General features: G+C 34.3%; 2 protein-coding genes across 4 annotated transcripts; one reads left to right on the top strand and one right to left on the bottom strand.

Moving 5' to 3' along the window:
* Positions 1-5,560: 5,560 nt before the first annotated feature.
* Positions 5,561-8,753, top strand: LOC111489821 (zinc finger CCCH domain-containing protein 15-like). 3 transcript variants are annotated; one of them, XM_023138230.1, is made up of 3 exons: positions 5,561-5,646; positions 6,162-6,877; positions 8,001-8,753. In XM_023138230.1, the coding sequence occupies exons 2-3, from the start codon at positions 6,167-6,169 to the stop codon at positions 8,331-8,333; spliced, it is 1,044 nt and encodes a 347-aa protein (XP_022993998.1). In that variant the 5' UTR covers positions 5,561-5,646; positions 6,162-6,166; the 3' UTR covers positions 8,334-8,753. The 3 variants fall into 3 exon arrangements, with proteins under 3 accessions (XP_022993998.1, XP_022993996.1, XP_022993997.1); XM_023138228.1 differs by having other exon boundaries at positions 7,998-8,753; XM_023138229.1 differs by lacking the exon at positions 5,561-5,646 and adding an exon at positions 5,942-6,031 and having other exon boundaries at positions 7,998-8,753.
* Positions 8,754-15,529: 6,776 nt separating this feature from the next.
* On the bottom strand, positions 15,530-19,212 carry LOC111489240 (fructose-bisphosphate aldolase 3, chloroplastic-like). The gene is made up of 6 exons (XM_023137359.1): positions 19,014-19,212; positions 17,534-17,803; positions 17,296-17,405; positions 17,082-17,172; positions 16,706-16,975; positions 15,530-16,147 (listed from the first exon to the last, which is right to left on the bottom strand). The coding sequence occupies exons 1-6, from the start codon at positions 19,164-19,166 to the stop codon at positions 15,869-15,871; spliced, it is 1,173 nt and encodes a 390-aa protein (XP_022993127.1). The 5' UTR covers positions 19,167-19,212; the 3' UTR covers positions 15,530-15,868.
* Between the last annotated feature and the right edge of the window lie 6 nt (positions 19,213-19,218).

Here is a 19,218-nt window from a genome sequence, read left to right as displayed (position 1 = left end):
CCCTTTTCTGTTTTGTGGTGTTCGGCAACGTGTAACACGTGTGCCCGACCAAGTCAGGCCCAGGGGGTTTGTATACGAGCCCGCCTGGTGGGTCCATGTACGCGTACATGGGCCGTGTGTGAAGGAGTATCACACACCCAACGCTACTCGGAATAAAAAAGCGCCAAAGGCTATGTAAAGTTTATGAAAAGTTAGGTCCCGCTCATATGTTGCATGTGTTTGCATTCCTAACGCAACAGTGGGGTGACTTACTGAGTATTTCATAAAATACTCAACCCATGTGCTACTTACATTTTTCAGGTAAAGGCAAGGCGCTAATGTATGGTTGACGGTGTAACTGAGGACACCATGTAAGTTGGAGATGAGATATTTTTAGGAATTTACTTTACTGGATTGTTTTAAGTTATAAATTGAGTATTATTGAAGGTTTATTTATTTGAAGATAGGTTGTTTTGGATTTTATGAATTTTTATGGAAGACTTTGTTTTGTTTCCAAAGTTATTTAGGATGAGCTTCCGCGTAATGAATTATGTATGCATGGGTGACGTCACTAATTAGGTTAAAGAAAATTAGGGGTGTTACAATCATAAATTAGAATTTTACTACCGTAATTGATTCATCTACTTTTGCATAAAATAGCTTAGACTAGATAAGCCTAATTTTGCGTAAATAACCACTTACTCCTAGTAATTTAAACTAGCTAAATCTAATTAGGCATAAATAAACTATGTTTCTAAATTGGTGTGAACTACAACGAGTTGTATTAGAAATCAGTTCATCCTCTTGGCTGGCAAAGCTACGACACCGTTTGGTAGTAATCACTCATGTGCATCAAAGTGTTCCTTGGCTCGTTAGTCCTCTCTTCCATGGCGTTATCTACACTATACAACAGTGTCATGGAGTTTCGGGACCGTTCGTCTCCCTTATTTCATTCCCTCTTGTTTTCTATGTTTCTTTGTTTTGTGTTTTTGTGGACAGAACGAGGTAGTTAGACTTAATGAGAGGGGGACAAGCGTGTTCTTGGGAGAGGTTGCCCAAAATTTTTACCGACTCGTCGAAATTCTCAGGATTGCTAGCGACGGGTTATTATTATTATTTTTTTAACTGATACAAATCTATTCATAATTACTCATTAAATTGGTTGATTCAAATAGGTTCTTACATTTATTGATGTCTGTTTGTCCTTCTTGGGTTCTTACATTTATTGATGTCTGTATGTCTGTTTGTCCTTCTTGCTGATATATGCCTCCCATTTCGATTCAAATTGCTTTAAATTTGTTCTATATGTCCCAAAATAATAAAAATTAGGAATGACATGCTCAAACGAACCAAAACATCATATGCCCTGCACGTGCAAATTACCACATGCATGCCTACGTGCAGGCATCATGCTTATAGGTCAGTGTGCATGAATTCTATAATACCTCTAAACTTTCAAAAGTTTCAATAATACCTTTAAAATAATCTTACGATTACTTTTGGATGAAAATAATTTGTTTAAAAAATTCGCTTAAACTTCAAATTAAAAAGTTTTATTAATATCCTTCAACATATTTTAAAATGTTTAAAAAATTTTAAATGAAAAAAATTTTAAAAAATTATTATCATCAATGTACGGATGAAAATCGTTTACTGTCATCTCCTAAATTATATACAAACGTTTTAATCTTACTTTAAAATGTTTAGAAGTATTTTAAAACGTGATACTAACTTTTAATGTATTTTTTAATTTTAAAAAAATTTCAAGATATTTTTGATTTATTTTAAATTTTTTAAAAAGTATTTTTCAAGTCTTTCAAAAATTTATCCTCTATTTTTTTTTTAAATTCCATTTTAAAATGTGTTTTCCTCTATTTTCTTTATTTCATCTCCATTTTTAATTTAATAATTTCATTTCTACATTTCATCTCCAATTTAATTTTCTTTTCTCACCTTCTATTTTTTTTTTAAATATTAAATTTGGATATTACAAAATAATTTAATCATACCAATTATTTCCGCATTATAATTCGAATGAACGGTGTATAGACAATTATAATATTATATTTTCAAAATTTTATTTATTTATTTATTTATTTATTTCATCATTCCATGATTAGATCAAGAGCGGGTATCACTCCACTACGATTTTGAATCAAAAAACGAAATTATTTATCACAAAATTGAAAATTTAGGAAAGATTTTAAAATCAAACCATCAAATAGATATAATATATTTAATTTAAATTTTTGAATAATACAAACCATAACTAAAGCAATTAAATTGTTTATTGGTCAATTTTAGCTAGCTGTGTCCATGCAGATATCTTAACCTCTTACCAACAACCAATTACATGGATTAGCATGCCCAAACCCTTCTGAAAATGAAAACCAAACTTAAAAAAATAAAATCTTTTTATTTCTAATTTTAAATTATTTGTCACGCGTTCATCAAATTCGACGATCCGTGTCACTCAATTATGAATAAACGGTCTCAATTAACCAAATTCAAAAAATTTATGGTTATAACCAATTGGATTCAAATTGTTTTGGTTCAAAAAGCTTACGACCCAAACCATTAGTTTTGGTCTAAAAAATGTACTTTGGCTAACTCGAAAGCAAACTCATCCTAGGTTTTGGCGACTTTATACTCCTCTTAAGCTGTTTTGTCGTATCTAAAATGGCTTCGAGCATCCTCACCACAACTGCTTGCTCTTTCCTTCTTCGACACTTCCCATTCCACAACAAACCTGATCTTCTCTTGACCCATTTGAATCACACCCTTATTGATCCAATAGCCAAGAAATAAGCACTTTCGTCTGAACACCGTTTTACGTGCTTCTTTTCCTGCTACACTCGGAACACTGTAATCAGGTTTCCAAACCTTCGATTCGATGAGTAACTATAAACGAGTAATGTAAACTCAAATAATAATAATTATTATTGTTAGACGAACACGACTCTCCACAATGGTATGATATTGTCCACTTTGAGCATAAGCGCTCATGGCTTTGCTTTGGGCTTCCCAAAAGGCCTCATGCCAATGGAGTTAGTATTCCTCACTTATAAACCCATGATCATTCCCTAAATTAGCCGATGTGGGACTTTCATCATCCAACACCTCCCCTCGAACAAAGCACGCCTCCCCTTAATCGAGGCTCGACTCCTTTGGAGTCTTAGTCATTTTTGACTGCCTTCGTACCTTCGAGGAGGCTTGACTCCTTTTTTTCTTTTTGGAGTCCTTTGTTCGACATCGGTTTCCTCATTAAATGGATTTTATTCAAAATTTGATAATTTTGGAAGCATTATGAATGTTTTGGTAACAACCCCCTAATAGAAAAGGATGGATATTGCATTGAAGGTAGGGATTAGTTGGGTGTTTGGAGCTTAAAGAATAAGAAAACAAACATTTTTTTAAATAAATAAATAAAATTCCCAATTTTTTAATTTAATTTGGCCTTCCTATTGTTCTTATAAATAATTTAATTTTATTTCCCTTTATTATTTTTTAAATTATTCTTCAACAAATTTTTCAAATAATTGAAGTAAAGGAAATAGAAATAGAGTTAGTTTTCAAGTAAAAAGGAGGCTTTTATGAGCTAACATTTTATTTTTATTAAAAACAAAAATTTGAATAAATAATTCGAATAATTCAAACTAACCGAACATAAAAAAAAAAAAATACAGTCGGGTTGAGTTGAGTTAAATTGGGTTCGTTGGAGAATTTTACAGTTCAATCCAATTTTCGAACAACTCTAATATTCGTTAACGACTTAAAAAGTATATCGACCCTATATGCATTGATTATTGGAGTTGAATACCCGATTATTCAAAGAGAAAAGAAAAGGTAAGTCAATCCGGAAAAACGAGAGGATTGAATGAACCACGAGTTTCACCGAACAAATTTGATGTGGGATTTGGACGTGGGATCTAGAGAAAAGGAAAAGAAAAACATTCTAAGTTTGTTAAAGTCGTAATACATAAGCAAACTCCATTTTATCTCCCAAAAAATAATAATAATAATAATCAAACTCCCAATTATTTTCCTCATTTAGCTTATTTCTTAATCTACTGTTAAAAGAAAATAAATTAAAATTTATTTTTCTTAAAATAAAAAATAATAACCACCAAATTAATCCTTCTCTTTTAAGCTTATAATTGAAGCAACATAATCTCATCATCAAATGCGCTTCTCTAACCGCAACCGGCCCCCAAAATCCCTCAATTTTTCAATTTTGCTTTTCTACAAATAATTTAATATCAAATCTGACCGAACCGAACCGAACCGACGTTCTCCTATATTGAGGATTATTGGGAGTGAGTCCCACGTTAATTAATTTAGTGGAAGATCATGAGTTTATAAACGATGAATACTATCTCCATTGGAATGAGACCGCTTGGGGAACCCAAAGCAAAGCCATGAGAAGTTATGCTCAAAGTGGACAATATCATAACATCTTACGACATGGTCACATTACTTATTTATCTTTTATAAAATAGGAGACTATCATCACAAATCAACACGAATCTTATTATTTTCACTCACATAATTGAGTTACGGAAAATGATCATAAGTTTATAATTAAGGAATACTCTCTCCATTGGTATAAGGCATTTTGGGGAAGCCCAAAGCTCCCAAACATACCCGAGTCGTGCCCCAAACTTGGTCATGTCCATATCATCGATTAGTATTTTTTTTAATAAACAATTTGAAAATATATTCACGTGAAAACCATGATGATTAAACTAATCCCAATAGAAATTAACTTTGTATTATTACAAAAATATAAAGACTAAATTTAAAATAGAACAAATAGAATATTTTAAATGATAAATGCAAATGAGAGAGAGGTAGGATGGTAATTAGAATGAAAGGTGAGGGCATTAAAGTAAATTTAATACAGATTTTTTTACCGGTTCGGTCGTGCGAGTTTCTTCAGCGACGCATAACGACTTACATTTGATTGTCATGATCACTCTCTCTCCACTGATTCCCATTTCCTCACCCTCCAACCAAAATCTAATCATCATCAATTTAATCGGACGGCCAATATTTAATTACAGGTGCCACTAAAAATATTTAAACCTTTTTTTAAAAATTTTGTTTTGAATAATCTCTTAAAATTTTAATTTATATTTAATAATATAATTTTAAAAATTTAGAAATCAAATAACATAATTAATTTTTTGTGACTAATTAATAAAAATATGTTATTAAATTTGACCCATCATATGTTTTTAATAAGTTTGGAATATAATCATTTAAATTAACTTTAAATGGATAAATAATAATAATAATAATAATACTTTCATACCCAAAAAAAATAAAAACCATAAGATTAAATCTTTTAATCTTTACAAAAATAAATAAATAAATAAATAGCCTATGGACCAAACCGAACCAAACCGGATTGGGCCGGTTCAAACGAATTGGAGAAAAACATTTCTGTTAGAAAAACAGTTTTCTCGAGAACCGGTTCGATTTATTAATATTATTTTCTTTTTAAATTTAGTATCTATTATTATATTATTATTATTTTCCTCTCTGGTTTTGGCTCTGTTTTCCCTCCATTTCCAAATCCCCCAAATCTTCCTCCTATAAAATCACTTCGTCTTCTCCATTTCTCATCTCGCTCTCTCTTCCTCTGCGCCTTCTTCGCCGATTCAGGTGAGTTCTTCATTCATCTTTCTGCGGATTAATTATCACATTAATGGATGCTACCTTTTCCTCTGTTTAATTATCACTTTCATTAATTAGTATTTCAAGTTATTTGATCTCCTATCCCTGATGTTTTCTTTTTGTATGTTCTGAAACTATTTCGATTTGTTCTGAAGTATGTTAACTGTGGAAAATATTCTTGATCGATCATTTATTTAACTAGTTTGTTTCTTGAATGATTGCTTTGGATTTTTTACTGTGTTCGTCTTGTTTCTGTTTTTATTTGCTTGTTTTTGTGGAATTGATGGAAGAGAATCCAGAGCTGTTTGTTGGTTGCATGTTTATTTAAGTGCGAGATCGGGAAGAAAATGATCTGTAATCTTTCTTTTTGAAGGTTAGAGATCGGATAATGATCTAGTGTTTGAATTCGTGGTTGTATTTGATGTTGTTTCGTTTACTGTTATTGAAGAAATTCGCGGACGTGATTTTTGAGAATTTTGATTAATGCGCACCGTAATTTGCAGTTGAAATGCACAAGAGCACTACTTCTGCGTCTAATACTATTGCTGCTGGGACCACTATGTCATCGTCGTCGCAACTGAAATCGCAGCTTCAAACAAACAACGTTTATGCTTCCCTCTATAATTCCTCAATCTTTGCTCCAAAGCAATCCGTACCTGTCTCTCTTCCATCGACTCTCTATGGTGACTCTACTCACACGGATTCAATCTCCTCTTCAAAATCGATAAACAACCACCTCTATCAAACCTGCGTCGTTCAAGATCATCAAGAAATGGTTAATCGTCACAGCCTCTGTCTCACTCATCTTCGGGAAGCAACCGAAGAAGCCGATGCTCTTCGACAAGAGAATATTCACCTTAGAAGTATTAACCACGAGCTTAGCAAACACCTGAGTCTCCTGATCCACGCTTCGGTTCAGAAACAGTACGGCTCCTCCGATCAAACTTCTCCGTTTAATTTTGTGGAGGGATTCCGCGGACTCAGTGTCGCAGAGAAAGGGACAAGCAGTTCGACATGGGAAGATATTTCCGATGAGAGTCCGACGAGCGTAATGGAGGGTGGAAGGGTAGAGGGCGTTGAGGTGGAGAGGTTTTCGCTCCCGAAGAGCATCTCCGTGAGATCCAATGGATACTTGAAGATGGCTCAAGGCGGCAGCAGCCAGGGCGGAAAGGTCCGCGTCTCATCTCGGCCCAGAACTGCAAGTCCTGTCAAGGTTACGGTAATGACACGTTTTTTATTTTACAAGATTGCCATTCTCATTCAATAAAAGTTATATTTCGTCGAAGTATAATTTAGCGCTCTAATATTATCTAAATGAATTAATTTTAATCACATTTAATCACGTGATTACAAATCTGATAGCACTAGGAAGAAGAAAGTCACTAGTTACGTGGGAGGAAAACTGTAGTTAGAACTGAATAAACAAAGATATTACATGTGCATAAAAATACATAAAATGACGGAATTGAGAGTAACTTTTTTGGGCTGTGAATTTGTTCGTTTCTTTTTATTGCATATATTTCTTGATTTAAATTTGAAGTTATCCCTTTCTTACTATATTTATTAGACTTTAAATAGAAGCACATGTTGGTATTTTTAGATAGTTAAGCACAGCTGAAAGCAGAGAATTTATTACCATTGTGATTTGTCGCCAATCCTATTTATTGTAGTTACTATTGAGACGTAGGCTAAATTTATTCCTTTTTGTTTCATCCTTTTTTAAACCGGTGCAGTCAACTTTTTCTTATTGCAATTATTCGTTTTCTTTTTTCTAGACCCAGTATGCATTGGTCAAGTGTGTACTCGAGTTTGTTTTTGGTTAACATTGAATCACATAGGTTGAATGTGTTAAATTTGTTCTTCATCTTTGTTATGCTTAGCAGTCAAGTTTTTTCTTCATGTAGTTTTTTTAGCACTAATTCAAGTTACTTCCGAGTTACAGGTTGAATTTGTTAATTTCAATTTTTTCTTATTATGTTGAGTCTTCTTTAAATTCATGTTTATCAACAATTCTACTTGATAGAAAACATGTCTAGTCTGTTCCTTAGCAAATTTATTTTCTTTATTAAACAGGTTGATTTCGTTTAGAACGGAATCTATCAAATTTGAGAAGGCATGATTTGGAAATAGTCTTCCATTTCTAGATTTAGTTATTGAATTGATTAGAGGTTTGAATTGTTTACCCATGGTTTGAACTCAAAGCATTTATAATTTAGACGAAATGCTGTGTAATACCTACATGCTGGCGAGAGCCTATTTAGACATTGTTGCATTTTCATGACTTTTGATAAGATGGCCAAATTTGATAGAACAAATGGTGTCTTGTTCTGAAAATACAGCAGAAGGTGTACGTTCAAGGAGTGAAAGAAGAGGAAAAGCCACTAGAGCTGGAGGTGTACAACCAGGGCATGTTCAAAACCGAGCTCTGTAACAAATGGCAAGAAACAGGTAGCTGCCCTTATGGAGACCACTGCCAATTCGCCCATGGAATAGAGGAGCTCCGCCCCGTCATCCGCCACCCCCGCTACAAGACGGAGGTCTGCCGTATGGTCCTTGCCGGAGTCGTCTGCCCTTACGGTCACCGCTGCCACTTCCGCCATGCTCTCACTGACCAGGAAAGGCTCATGGGGCCGCTCAAGCCCACCTGCAGGACCGCCCCCAAGCTCGACAGGTGAATATTGTTTTCTTACCGAACTGATCCATAATTGAACATATAAGAATAATGATTTGTTTGTTTGTAAGCCTCAAATGAGAGAGGTAAATAATATCCCATATAAGTAAAAAAAGACAAAGTAAGAACAAATATATAAAATCATTAGAGACAAGTTAGTTTGGTCTGGTAGATATTGGGGCCTCGATGATGGGGAGAGTGTAGGAAGAAAGAGTCATGCCATGCCCTTGTGCTACATTTTGCTGTTATTTTTTGTTCTTCCAAACTCCCAAGTTTCGAACTCTGTAGCTGCTGATTGCCTATGCCTTTAAGCAGAGCACATACTGTATGTAAAGGCCATACATACCCTTTCTGAGGATACTCCGTTGATTTCATTGGTTTCTATATGCATTTTAGAAATGATAATTGAATCACTTTTTGTGAAGTGCTTCAGACCAAAAATCATAATTTTTTTTAAAAAAACGCACGTTTTGGTGCTTGCATTATTTAACGCACGGATAAAATATGTCCTCTCTCTCAAATGGGTTCAAAGCTGGCACAATGAGATGAAGCTTTTTATAATAAGATCTGGTGAACCCTTGTTGCTGCCCCTTCTCCCTCATCATTTCGCTTATCTCTCTGTTGTTGCTGCCCCATCATCATTCCAGATCTAGAACGATGTGTAACGAGCTATTTGAGTTCTTTTTTTTAGCAATCAATGGCTCATTACTCAAATAAGCTTGATTTACTTTTAAAAAGAAAGTTATTAATTTGGGCCATTTTAGATAATTGTTAATAGTTATTAACTTATTTTATTGAGTAGAATGATCGGTAATGGCTAGGACAAAGTTTAGAAATTAGGGAAGAATTTTTCCACTATAATACTTATAAAATGTATGCTCTATTCACAACGACATAAAAAGAATGGAAGAACATAATTGTTTAATATTTTTCTATTCCAAGTATTTCTCCCTCAAGTTTCTCTTTCTACTTAATTAATTTGTGTATATTTAGATCGGAGTCATATCCAATAGTTTTAGAATTTTGTAATGCTAAAAAGTCAACTTGAAATTCTGTGGGCGATTTGAAGTAGATGATGACGAGCTTTTAGAGTCGACAATCAAAGTTTCAACAGAATTTCTTTGCTGTGTACATAAAAACACTTCAAACTACTCTTTTCTAAGATTAAAGGGTTTAGTGTTAGTTTTATACCTTCAATTTCTTTGCTCTAATGGTGGAAAGAAGGGACAGATGTAAAAAACAATGCAGTAGCCTCATGGGAACTAGTACAATGGGTTTGCAAAATAAAGCATCGTCTAGATGGATCAATGGAGAGATATAAGGCTTGACTTGTAGTTCGAGGATTCTCTCAACAATATATGGATTAGATTCTGATGAAATGTTTAGTTAAGTGATAAAGATCATTATCATACAAGTCCTTCCAACCCTACCTAAAAATTAGAATCCAATAAATGGATTTGAAGATTGCTTTCTTGCGTGGAGAGTTGAACAAGGAGATTTACATGAACCAACCAAAGAAATTTGAGAATGGAACTAATTCTAATCCGCTAAAAAAACTCTTTATGGGCTGAAGAAAGCATCAAGAAATTGGTACGGTAAGATTACTGAATTTCTTACTCAAAGTGGTTATTCAATTGTGACTAGATGCTTAACTTACACATTTAGTCACTGAAATTGTATGATATTATCCACTTTGAGCATAAGCTGTAATGGTTTTGCTTTTCACTCCTCCAAAAAGGTTTACTCCTTACTTATAAACTAATGATCATTCCTTAAATTAGTGAATATGTAACTCTCTTCCAACAATCCTTAATGTCTTCTCCAAAAGAGCAGGTTGGTTACAGAAATCTTTTGGATCAACCCAAGATTTAAGGTTGGTTGAGTTAGTGAGCTGAACAAGAATAGAATTCATAACTTAAACGGACCATCTTTTTTTTGTTGGATTGGGTCGTAGGATTTTTAATCTTCATAATAATTCATAATAATTCTAGGAGTAAGGTTTATGTCTCACTACTATTTCTAAAATTTATCACTCAACAGCTCTCTCCCACTAAACTATTATTTTTTCTTAGTTCAACATAGCGTATTCATGAGAACTTAGAATATTTATATATATTAAGTTGGCGGCGCTGCTGCTACTATAAGGGAGTGTGTATGGATTGAGTTAAAAAAAATTTATAATTCAAACAATTTGGTCGGATTTAAAAAAAATATTTCATCCCGACCCAATTCAATCTTACTCATGAACAACCTTTATTTTAACTAGTCGAGCTATATGAATCTAATATGGGTGTGTTTATTGTATATATGGGGCGAAACACACATACACAACGGTCCATTCTTTGCCATATTTTGGTATATTTGTAGTGAACATTTTGAGTGACTTTACAGGAAACATAAAAAGTGAAGCATCCCCAACAGTAATCTACACCTCTTTTTAATAATCCAATGCCACAAAAGCTTTTCAAAAGTTCAATAAAAACATAGAATGGAATCTCCAAGCCTTCATAGTTTGAACTCTTTTTTTTTTTTAATTAATTAATTAATTTATTTATTTATTGAAATTTAATTATTCATCAACCTTTGTTCCGTACATTAGATATTGTAATCTTTGAGCTACTGTTGAATTAAAACTCAGGATGATAGTATTTGAAACGAAAGATTCAACTGAAATATCGTTTAATGTTACTAAATCAAGGACAAACGACCTAACCACTATTCGAACGATTATCCCACGAGACAAGGATGCAGGACCTAAAAAATTAAACGTCCCAATGTGACCGAACACAATCCAATAATTTTCGATTGAAGTGATGGAATAAAGTACATGCTTGGTGTAAGCAATGCATGCCCAACAAAACCCGAAACCTTAAAACCCTAAAACCATACTCTTACAAATACCCTAATAATGGCTATGCTTGTATGCATCTCTTACAGCCCATGTCTTAAGCGCNAAAATAAAAAAAAAAAAAAAAAAAAAAAAACTACAAAATAAGCAAAAATGAAGCCTTAATTTCGGACCATTACCCTCAATTCCCCTCTGCAATGCAATTGCAAAGCTCTGGTTTTTCTTCCTCTTCCTATGCATTTTTTTTCTACACAGCTTAACATTATTCCCTCTTTATCTACAATTATATTGCAACCCATCTTCACCTTTGTCCCTCCGTTCCCGCCACTGCCGCCCGCCTCCGATGCTCTCGTGTCGTTGCTGCTCGGGTCGGTCATGGTGTTGTTAGAGTAGCTTGAAGTTTGCATTGTTAGAGGAAGAAAGAAAGAAAAAGAAAATAGAAGGGACAAGGTTGAGCTATAGGGAGGGCACGGTAGGAGATATATATATAAATAAAGGCAAAGGTTTAACCTTTTTTTTTTTTTTTTTTTTAGTGATTAAAACAAAAATGTTAATAGAACAAAATGAGATGTTGAGATCAACCTTTTATTTATTTATTTATTTATTTTGTAATTTTGTGTTGAAATGGTGAGTTGAATGAATGAACTTTTTATAGTATCAAATGGGTTCGATCCAATCTTAAAAATATGATGGCTAAAAAATTTTAAAAAAAATTGAAAGTTAATGTCTATACTAACAAAGCGAACATTTTTGTGGTAGTTCAATTACATGAACTCCAAAATTAAGCATGTTTTATTTGGAAAATATTTATATTGGGTGATATCTTATGAGTACGATGCATGTAAGTGAGAGACAAAATATGTTATTTGTGTTAGTTTATGGAAATAGTTTTCACTCTTAAAAACGAAAAGATGTTGAGGTTCACGTGTAAAAATCAAATTATTGAAATTTAAAATGATAATTAATGTTTGATCAGTTGAGTTATGCTTGAATTGACGTAATAAATAAAACCCTAGACCCTAAATTCTAAACCCTAAACTCGAAAAAACGAGAAGATGTTGAGGTACACATGTGTAGAAAATATAATTATCGAAATTTAAAATGATAATTAATGTTTCATTAGTTGAGTTATGCTTGAATTGACGTAATAAATGAAACCCTAAACCCTAAACTCTTAAAACCGAGAAGATGTTGAGGTACACATGTGTAGAAAATCAAATTATCGAATTTTAAAATTATAATTAAGGCATCATCGATTGAGTTAGGTTTGAATTTACGTAATAAATGGAACAACTCGACTAACTCGGATTCCAATGCTCATGGAATTATCATGTCATGGGCAAAAGAAGAGGTTACAGCTCGATACAAAGTTTTATTTAATTTGAAATATTTAAAAATAATATTGGGTAAAAGGAAAAAAAAAAAATAATAAATAACTTTTTGGTTATATTAGTAGGCTATTATTGGGTTAGAAAATGGTTTTTAAAGAATTAATCTCGACATGTTATTAATGTATGAACAATTCGATTCACGAAGTATTAAATATACTGATGTTTTATGTATTAGTGAAAAGTTTTAAGCAAAGTGAAGTCGTTCATATAAAAAAAAAAAATCAAAATAAAAAAATGGGCTCGTGTTTCTCTAGATTGTGTAAGTAAGAGAACAATTTTCCTCTATTTCTTAATATTATTCGTCCTACAACCATAAGAGTTCATATCTGAAAGAGCATTTGTACATGAGTCGTGTACGGGCAGAAGAAAAAAAAAGTTTGTACCTAAAGAGAGCAAATATTTCTAGGGCTACTCTGGACCTTTTTAGTCGAGAACATATATAAACGGGCTAAGTCAGGTCTACTGAAATCCCCGTTGTTTTTAAAGGGATTGGTTGTTTCATTTTCAATGCATAAAAATATATGTTTTTTTTTTCACTAATTGATAAACGTATTACAGTAAATTTAATTACTTCAGTATAATTATTTTTACGAATCTTTATTTATTACTGTTTTAACTATTTGAGCTATACTTGAATTGACATTACATAAATATTATCTTAGGTTCGATAAATAATTATATTTATTTTATTTTAGATAAAAAGGGGATGAAAATAGGAAAAGGAAAAGAAAAAGGTAAGAAATTACTTTTGTGATTTGTCAATGCAAAAAAAGGGAAAAAAACATATCTATAAAGTTAAGTTAATAAGTCAACTTGGATCCAATTTTACCTCTTAAATTTGACCATTAATATTAGATTATGCACTAACACCCAACCTAATTATTAGGTTAAATGTTCGTTACAATTACACTTTACTGTAACTCACAATGTGATTGTGCGACATTTACTTTCTCTCTTGAGTAAGTCTGTTGACTAAAATTTTGGTTGTTATTGATAAAAACGACATATGTTCAAACCAACGTGTCCACGGTGGTGTCGAAGCCTTCATCCTCTGGCCTTTCGTGCACCTGTCCTTTGTGTTGTTTTCACTTTATAGTCTCTTGATCCAGAGTGACGAATTAAATGATAAATATTAAGATTTTGAGCCAATGATAAAGATGTTTATACTAGAGATAAAACAAAAGCATTAAATTCAATTACTTGAAACTCTATACAGTTATGGTTTGACCGTTGACAAGTTATACTCAATATTTTTTTTCTTTCTCAACCAATAACAAATTTGTTTGAATAGTGTATTGATTTTGACCAGCGATCGAAATATACCGAAATAAACAAATAAAGTAGAAAGAATAACTTAAGAGAACTTTTTGGAACAAAAGAACTTTAAACACTTATGTTTTTAATTTATTTATTTATTTATTTTATTTTTTTTGAATAGATCAGAGATATGAGAGATATGATGAATATTTACGGGGATAAAAAAAACTAACAATTCTCGTAAAAGTTACTCATAAATTAGTAACTTCTTTTACTAAGTCAAGCTTATCGGCTCACAATCTTCCTCATAAGCTTGACTTTGTTTGAAATTTCTGCATCTTTGCAAACTTAACCCTTGCTAGGACCTTGGTGAGAATATCAGCACGTTGCTCTCTAGTGCATATGAACTCTACAACGATTTATCTCTTCTTGATATACTCACGGATGAAGTGGAAGCAAGTGTTAATATGTTTGCTACATCTGTAAAATATCAGATTCTTCATTAATACAATCGCAGATTTTTTGTCGACGTAAAGAGCTACCAACTTTAGTTCATTTTTAGTCTCTTCGATCAACAAATTTCTCAGCCACAATGCTTGGCACGATGTCACAGTTGCTACCATGAACTTGATTTCACAAGAAGATAGTGCCACAATTCGCTACTCCTGAGATTGGAAAGAGATCAAATTTTCGTTGAGATAAATGTCATTCCTGTGGTGTTTTTTCTGTCATCAATATCTCTCGCTCAATCATTATCGGTAAAATCAACTAGTTCTTCAAGACCTCACCCTTTTTGATATTTAAGCTCGTAGCTTGAGGTTTCCTTCATATAGCGGAGAATGTGCTTAACCGCTTGATGATGCATCATAGTAGGCTTTTCCATATACCTACTCACCATTCCTACATCATATGAAAAGTCCAAACGGAGTATGAGTCAAGTACCTTAAATTTTCGATGATGCGCCTATACTTAGTGGAATTCACCAAGTTTCCTTCAACATCTTTCCCAAGGTGTAACTTTGCTTCCATAGGATACTCAGCAATCAAGTTGCACTCCACCATCTTAAATTGATGCAGCATCTTCTTAGCACATGTTAATTGCTTCAGCATGATGCAATCTTTTGTTTGGCACACTTCAATACCGAGGTAGTACATGAGTAACCCGAGATTAGTCATCTCAAATTCTTTTATCATTTGTTGCTTGAACTCTTTGATATCTCTCACTTGTACTAGTAACGACAAAGTCATCAACGTACACGTCGCACTCAAATCAAGATGAGTTACAATAACTCAAAAGAAAACTAATGAAAGCGTTTGAGATCAGAAAACTTGGAAGGCTAAAATACTTTCTCCGGTATTGAGGTAACATATTCAGCTCATGACATTTTCATATCATAGCAAAATATATGTGATGAATTTATTGATAGAAATAAGGAAAAACAAATGTAAACCTACACCAATATCAATGGATCCACATCAGAAATTGAGAATCAAAAGAGAAATGTACTAAAGATTAATGAGAAAGTTTATATATCTAGCTCACTCTCGATTAGACATAGCATATTCAACGAGTTTAATACGAACGGATATAATAACAAAAACAACTTTAAAACTCAATATTTTATGAGTTAGGATCCAAGCAATTAACTTGAAAAAACTTTACCATAAACTAAGAGAAAGATCATATCACTAAGGATTGTCTCCATTATTCCAAAAAAAAAAAAAAACAATTAATTAAAATGTTTTTGGAAAACATAATTATTGCCAACAAAGTGGGCTCACTTTACAGGAAGGATAAGATGCTGCATATTAAAAACTACATCTCAAAACACTAAATAACTTGAAAAAAGATGGTAGGATACAATTTGCTTACTCTCTATGTGAGTTTGCTTCTCACAGGTCTTATTATAAAAAGCTTTCTATCAAAGGAAGGAGATGAAAGGCTTTATCCTATAGAGCAAAAAAAAGTCTTCTTCAATGAAGGAGAAGAAGAAAAGCACACACATAAGCACGAGTTTCGAGCGCATCAGCAATTTAACGATGCTCAGTAAGTGTATCCCTTCACAAACATACCCTTCTTGGCCTCATCGCTTTCACCATCGTCAGTGTACTTACCGAGCTGAGCGAGGGAGTTCGCCTCCGCACGCACCAGAAGTGCTTTCTGTGCAGCCTCCACATTTTCAGGATTTCCTTGCCATGTCTTGAGCACAGTGTTCTGCAACGCACGGGCGTAAGAGAAGGATACATGCCAAGGGTTGGGGCTTTGGTTCATTGCGTTCAGGTTCAATGTCGCTTCCACTTCAGACTGTCCTCCAGACAAAAACTGCATACAAAATAAAAGATTTTTATTGTTCTATATCTGCACTTAAAATGAGTTTTTACGAAGGAAACTTCAAGAATCTTTAAGAAGATGGACTTTTCATAAAGTTTTTAATTCCTATCTATATGCTGAAACCTAATATTGTTTTTAAACGTGCACTTTGCTCGAAGAGTATTTTTTGTAACAGCTCAAGTCCACCGCTAGCAGATATTGTCTTCTTTGAACTTTTTCCTTTCGAGCTTCCCCTCAAGGTTTTTAAAAGGCATCTGCTAGGGAGAGGTTTCTACACCCTTGTAAGGGATGTTTCGTTCTCCTCCCCAACCGATGTGGGATCTCACAATACATTTATTTGACCATTAAATATTCTTAACAGTCATGAGATCTTGCCCAATCAATTAAAATTCAACCCATAAACATACCAACCAAACTACAATACGAAGATGAAACCATCAACAGTTTCTATAGCAGAACAAAATATAGAGTGAAATGTATAATACTGCTGTGAGCATAGAAAAATTACCGACGCCATTAAACGTCGAAAACAAGTTCAATTATTCATACCATGATTCCAGGAACTGCAGGAGGAACTCTTCTCCTGAGCATCTTTAGTGTGTATTTAGCAATAGTTTCAGGAGAGGCCTTCTCCTTATGTTCAGCGCCCGGCGTTACCATGCTAGGCTTTAGAAGGATTCCTTCGAACAGAACATTGTTTTCAGCCAAATAGAAGAATACTTCTGACCAGACCTTTTCAGCCACTTCAAGTGTCCTGTCAATGGAATGGTCCCCATCAAGAAGGATCTCAGGTTCTACAATAGGTACAAGCCCATTGTCCTGCAGTAACAAGGAGATAGAAGAAAAGAATCTTATTGTAATGAAAACCTCTTCAAATATATGATCCTGTAATATATATAAACAAGTTCATAGAACAAGCGTATACCTGAGAAATGGCGGCATATCGAGCAAGGCCCCAAGCAGCTTCCTTAACAGCAAGAGCAGAAGGACCACAAGGAATGCTAACAACCGTCCGCCTGTACGTTTCATATGATTTAGATTTTACGTAACTAACCGAACAACACAGGTTAGAAGAGAAAACCACCCTCATATACAAGAGGGTCTTTGTTCTTTCAGAAACAAAGAACATGCCGACTTACCACTTAGCAAAACGAGCACCTTGCTTATAATATTCAGCCGATCTTGAGGCAAGTCCGTCTAAGCCTTGACACCAGGATTCATTGTTGGATCCTGGCAGAGGAACCAAACCCTGAAACCCACACAATATAAATATGAACAAAACTCAATACTCAGAAGCTTCATATAGTCAAGAAACTTCGTAATAGCAATTAAAAATAAATTCTTTGGTGTGTATTGAAAGGTAAAAGGACAATTCACCTTGTCAACTTTAATACCAGGCATAATCTTTGCCTCTCGCAAGCAATCGACAAATTTCTTTCCATCTGTGGTCGACTGGTAGAGTGTTTCCTCGAAAAGAATAGCACCAGATATGTACTGACCCAAACCCGGTGTGGTCAGCAAAAGCTGTCGGTATGCTTGTCTGTTGGTTTCAGTATTGTCCAAGCCAATGGATGCTAACCTCTTCCCACATGTTGCATTAGATTCATCAATAGCAAGAATACCACGTCCAGGAGATGCTACTGATTTCTGCAAACCAAGGAAATGAACAAAGCACTAACTTAATACAAGGAATCCAACCTAGTTAAGACACAATGCCATTACAAATTTTTTCCATTCTTAAACATCATAACAAATGATTTCAAGCATATAATAATGTGAGATCCCACATCGGTTTGGGGAGGAGAACGAAGATCCTTTATAAGGGTATGAAAACCTTTCCCTCGCAGAAAGGTTTTAAAACCTTAAGGGGAAGCCCAAAAAGGAAAGCCCAAAGAGGATAATATCTGCTAGTTATGGGCTTTAGCTATTACAAATGTTATCAGAGCCAAACACCGAGCGATGTGCCAGCGAAGAGGTTAAGCCCCAAAGGGGGTGGACATGAGGCGGTGTGCCAGCTAAGACGCTGGCCCCGAAGGGGGGGATTGGGGAGTTCCACATCAATTAGAGATGGGAACAAGTGCTAGTGAGGACACTGGGACCCAAAGGGGGGTGGATTGTGAGATTCCAAATCGGTTGGGGAGGAGAACAAAGCATCTTTTATAAGGGTGTGGTGGAAACCTCAAACTAGCAATATGCATTTTAAAAACCTTGAAGGAAAACCCGAAAGGGAAAGTACAAAAAAGACAATATCTACTGCAGTGAACTTAAGCGGTTACAAAATAAGCTATTACAAATAAGCTCTGGCAGAGACGAAGACCTGTTTCTTATTAAACATTCATGATTCATGAGATATAAAACATTGATCTAGTAATATATTCACATTAAAAAGGGAGGGAGGGGGGACTGTCCAGAGCTGACTTCCTGAAAATCTGCATCTAATTAATCCTTTCTACAAGAATCTATCCATAGTAAGATCAAGCCACAACTACAGCAAGGTCAGCCTACTGGCAGTCTGCCACTAAGAGCATCGTAACATGATGATCAAACTTATCTCACTAGTGAAACAATACCAACAATTGCAAACATGAACCAAAACAAAGTAGCCCGCTATGAAAAGATCGCAGAAAAATCAAGGTCAAAGTCATAGAAAAACAAAAATCGAACCCTGATAAAGACAGAAAAAAACCTCCCACGATCGCGAAATTCAGCAATTACATCACGATCAACTCAAAACTCCAATACATGCAAATCAAAATATCAGATCCAAATCCCAACAAAAACAACCCACAAGCCCTCCCATATTAAATCCCCCAGGTCAATCGCCCAAACAAACAACGATCTAAAACCAAATACTCACCGCGGTCTGAACAAGCTCATCGGAGTAACCCCCAGCACGGATCGGGACAGAAACACGTCGACCAGAAGACGATCCGCGCCTCTGAGAGAAGGATTGGTGAGCGATCCATTGCGAAGAGGAGGCGTTCAACTTGGTGAAGCTCAGGCAGGCCATGGCTTCTACAACAGGAAGAAGAATTGATGAGGCAAAAAAAAAAAAAAAAAAA

This window comes from Cucurbita maxima, unplaced genomic scaffold (genome assembly GCF_002738345.1).
Source record: "Cucurbita maxima cultivar Rimu unplaced genomic scaffold, Cmax_1.0 Cma_Scf00014, whole genome shotgun sequence".
NCBI classification, from domain to species: Eukaryota; Viridiplantae; Streptophyta; class Magnoliopsida; order Cucurbitales; family Cucurbitaceae; genus Cucurbita; species Cucurbita maxima.
This window is presented reverse-complemented; position numbering and strand designations above follow the sequence as displayed.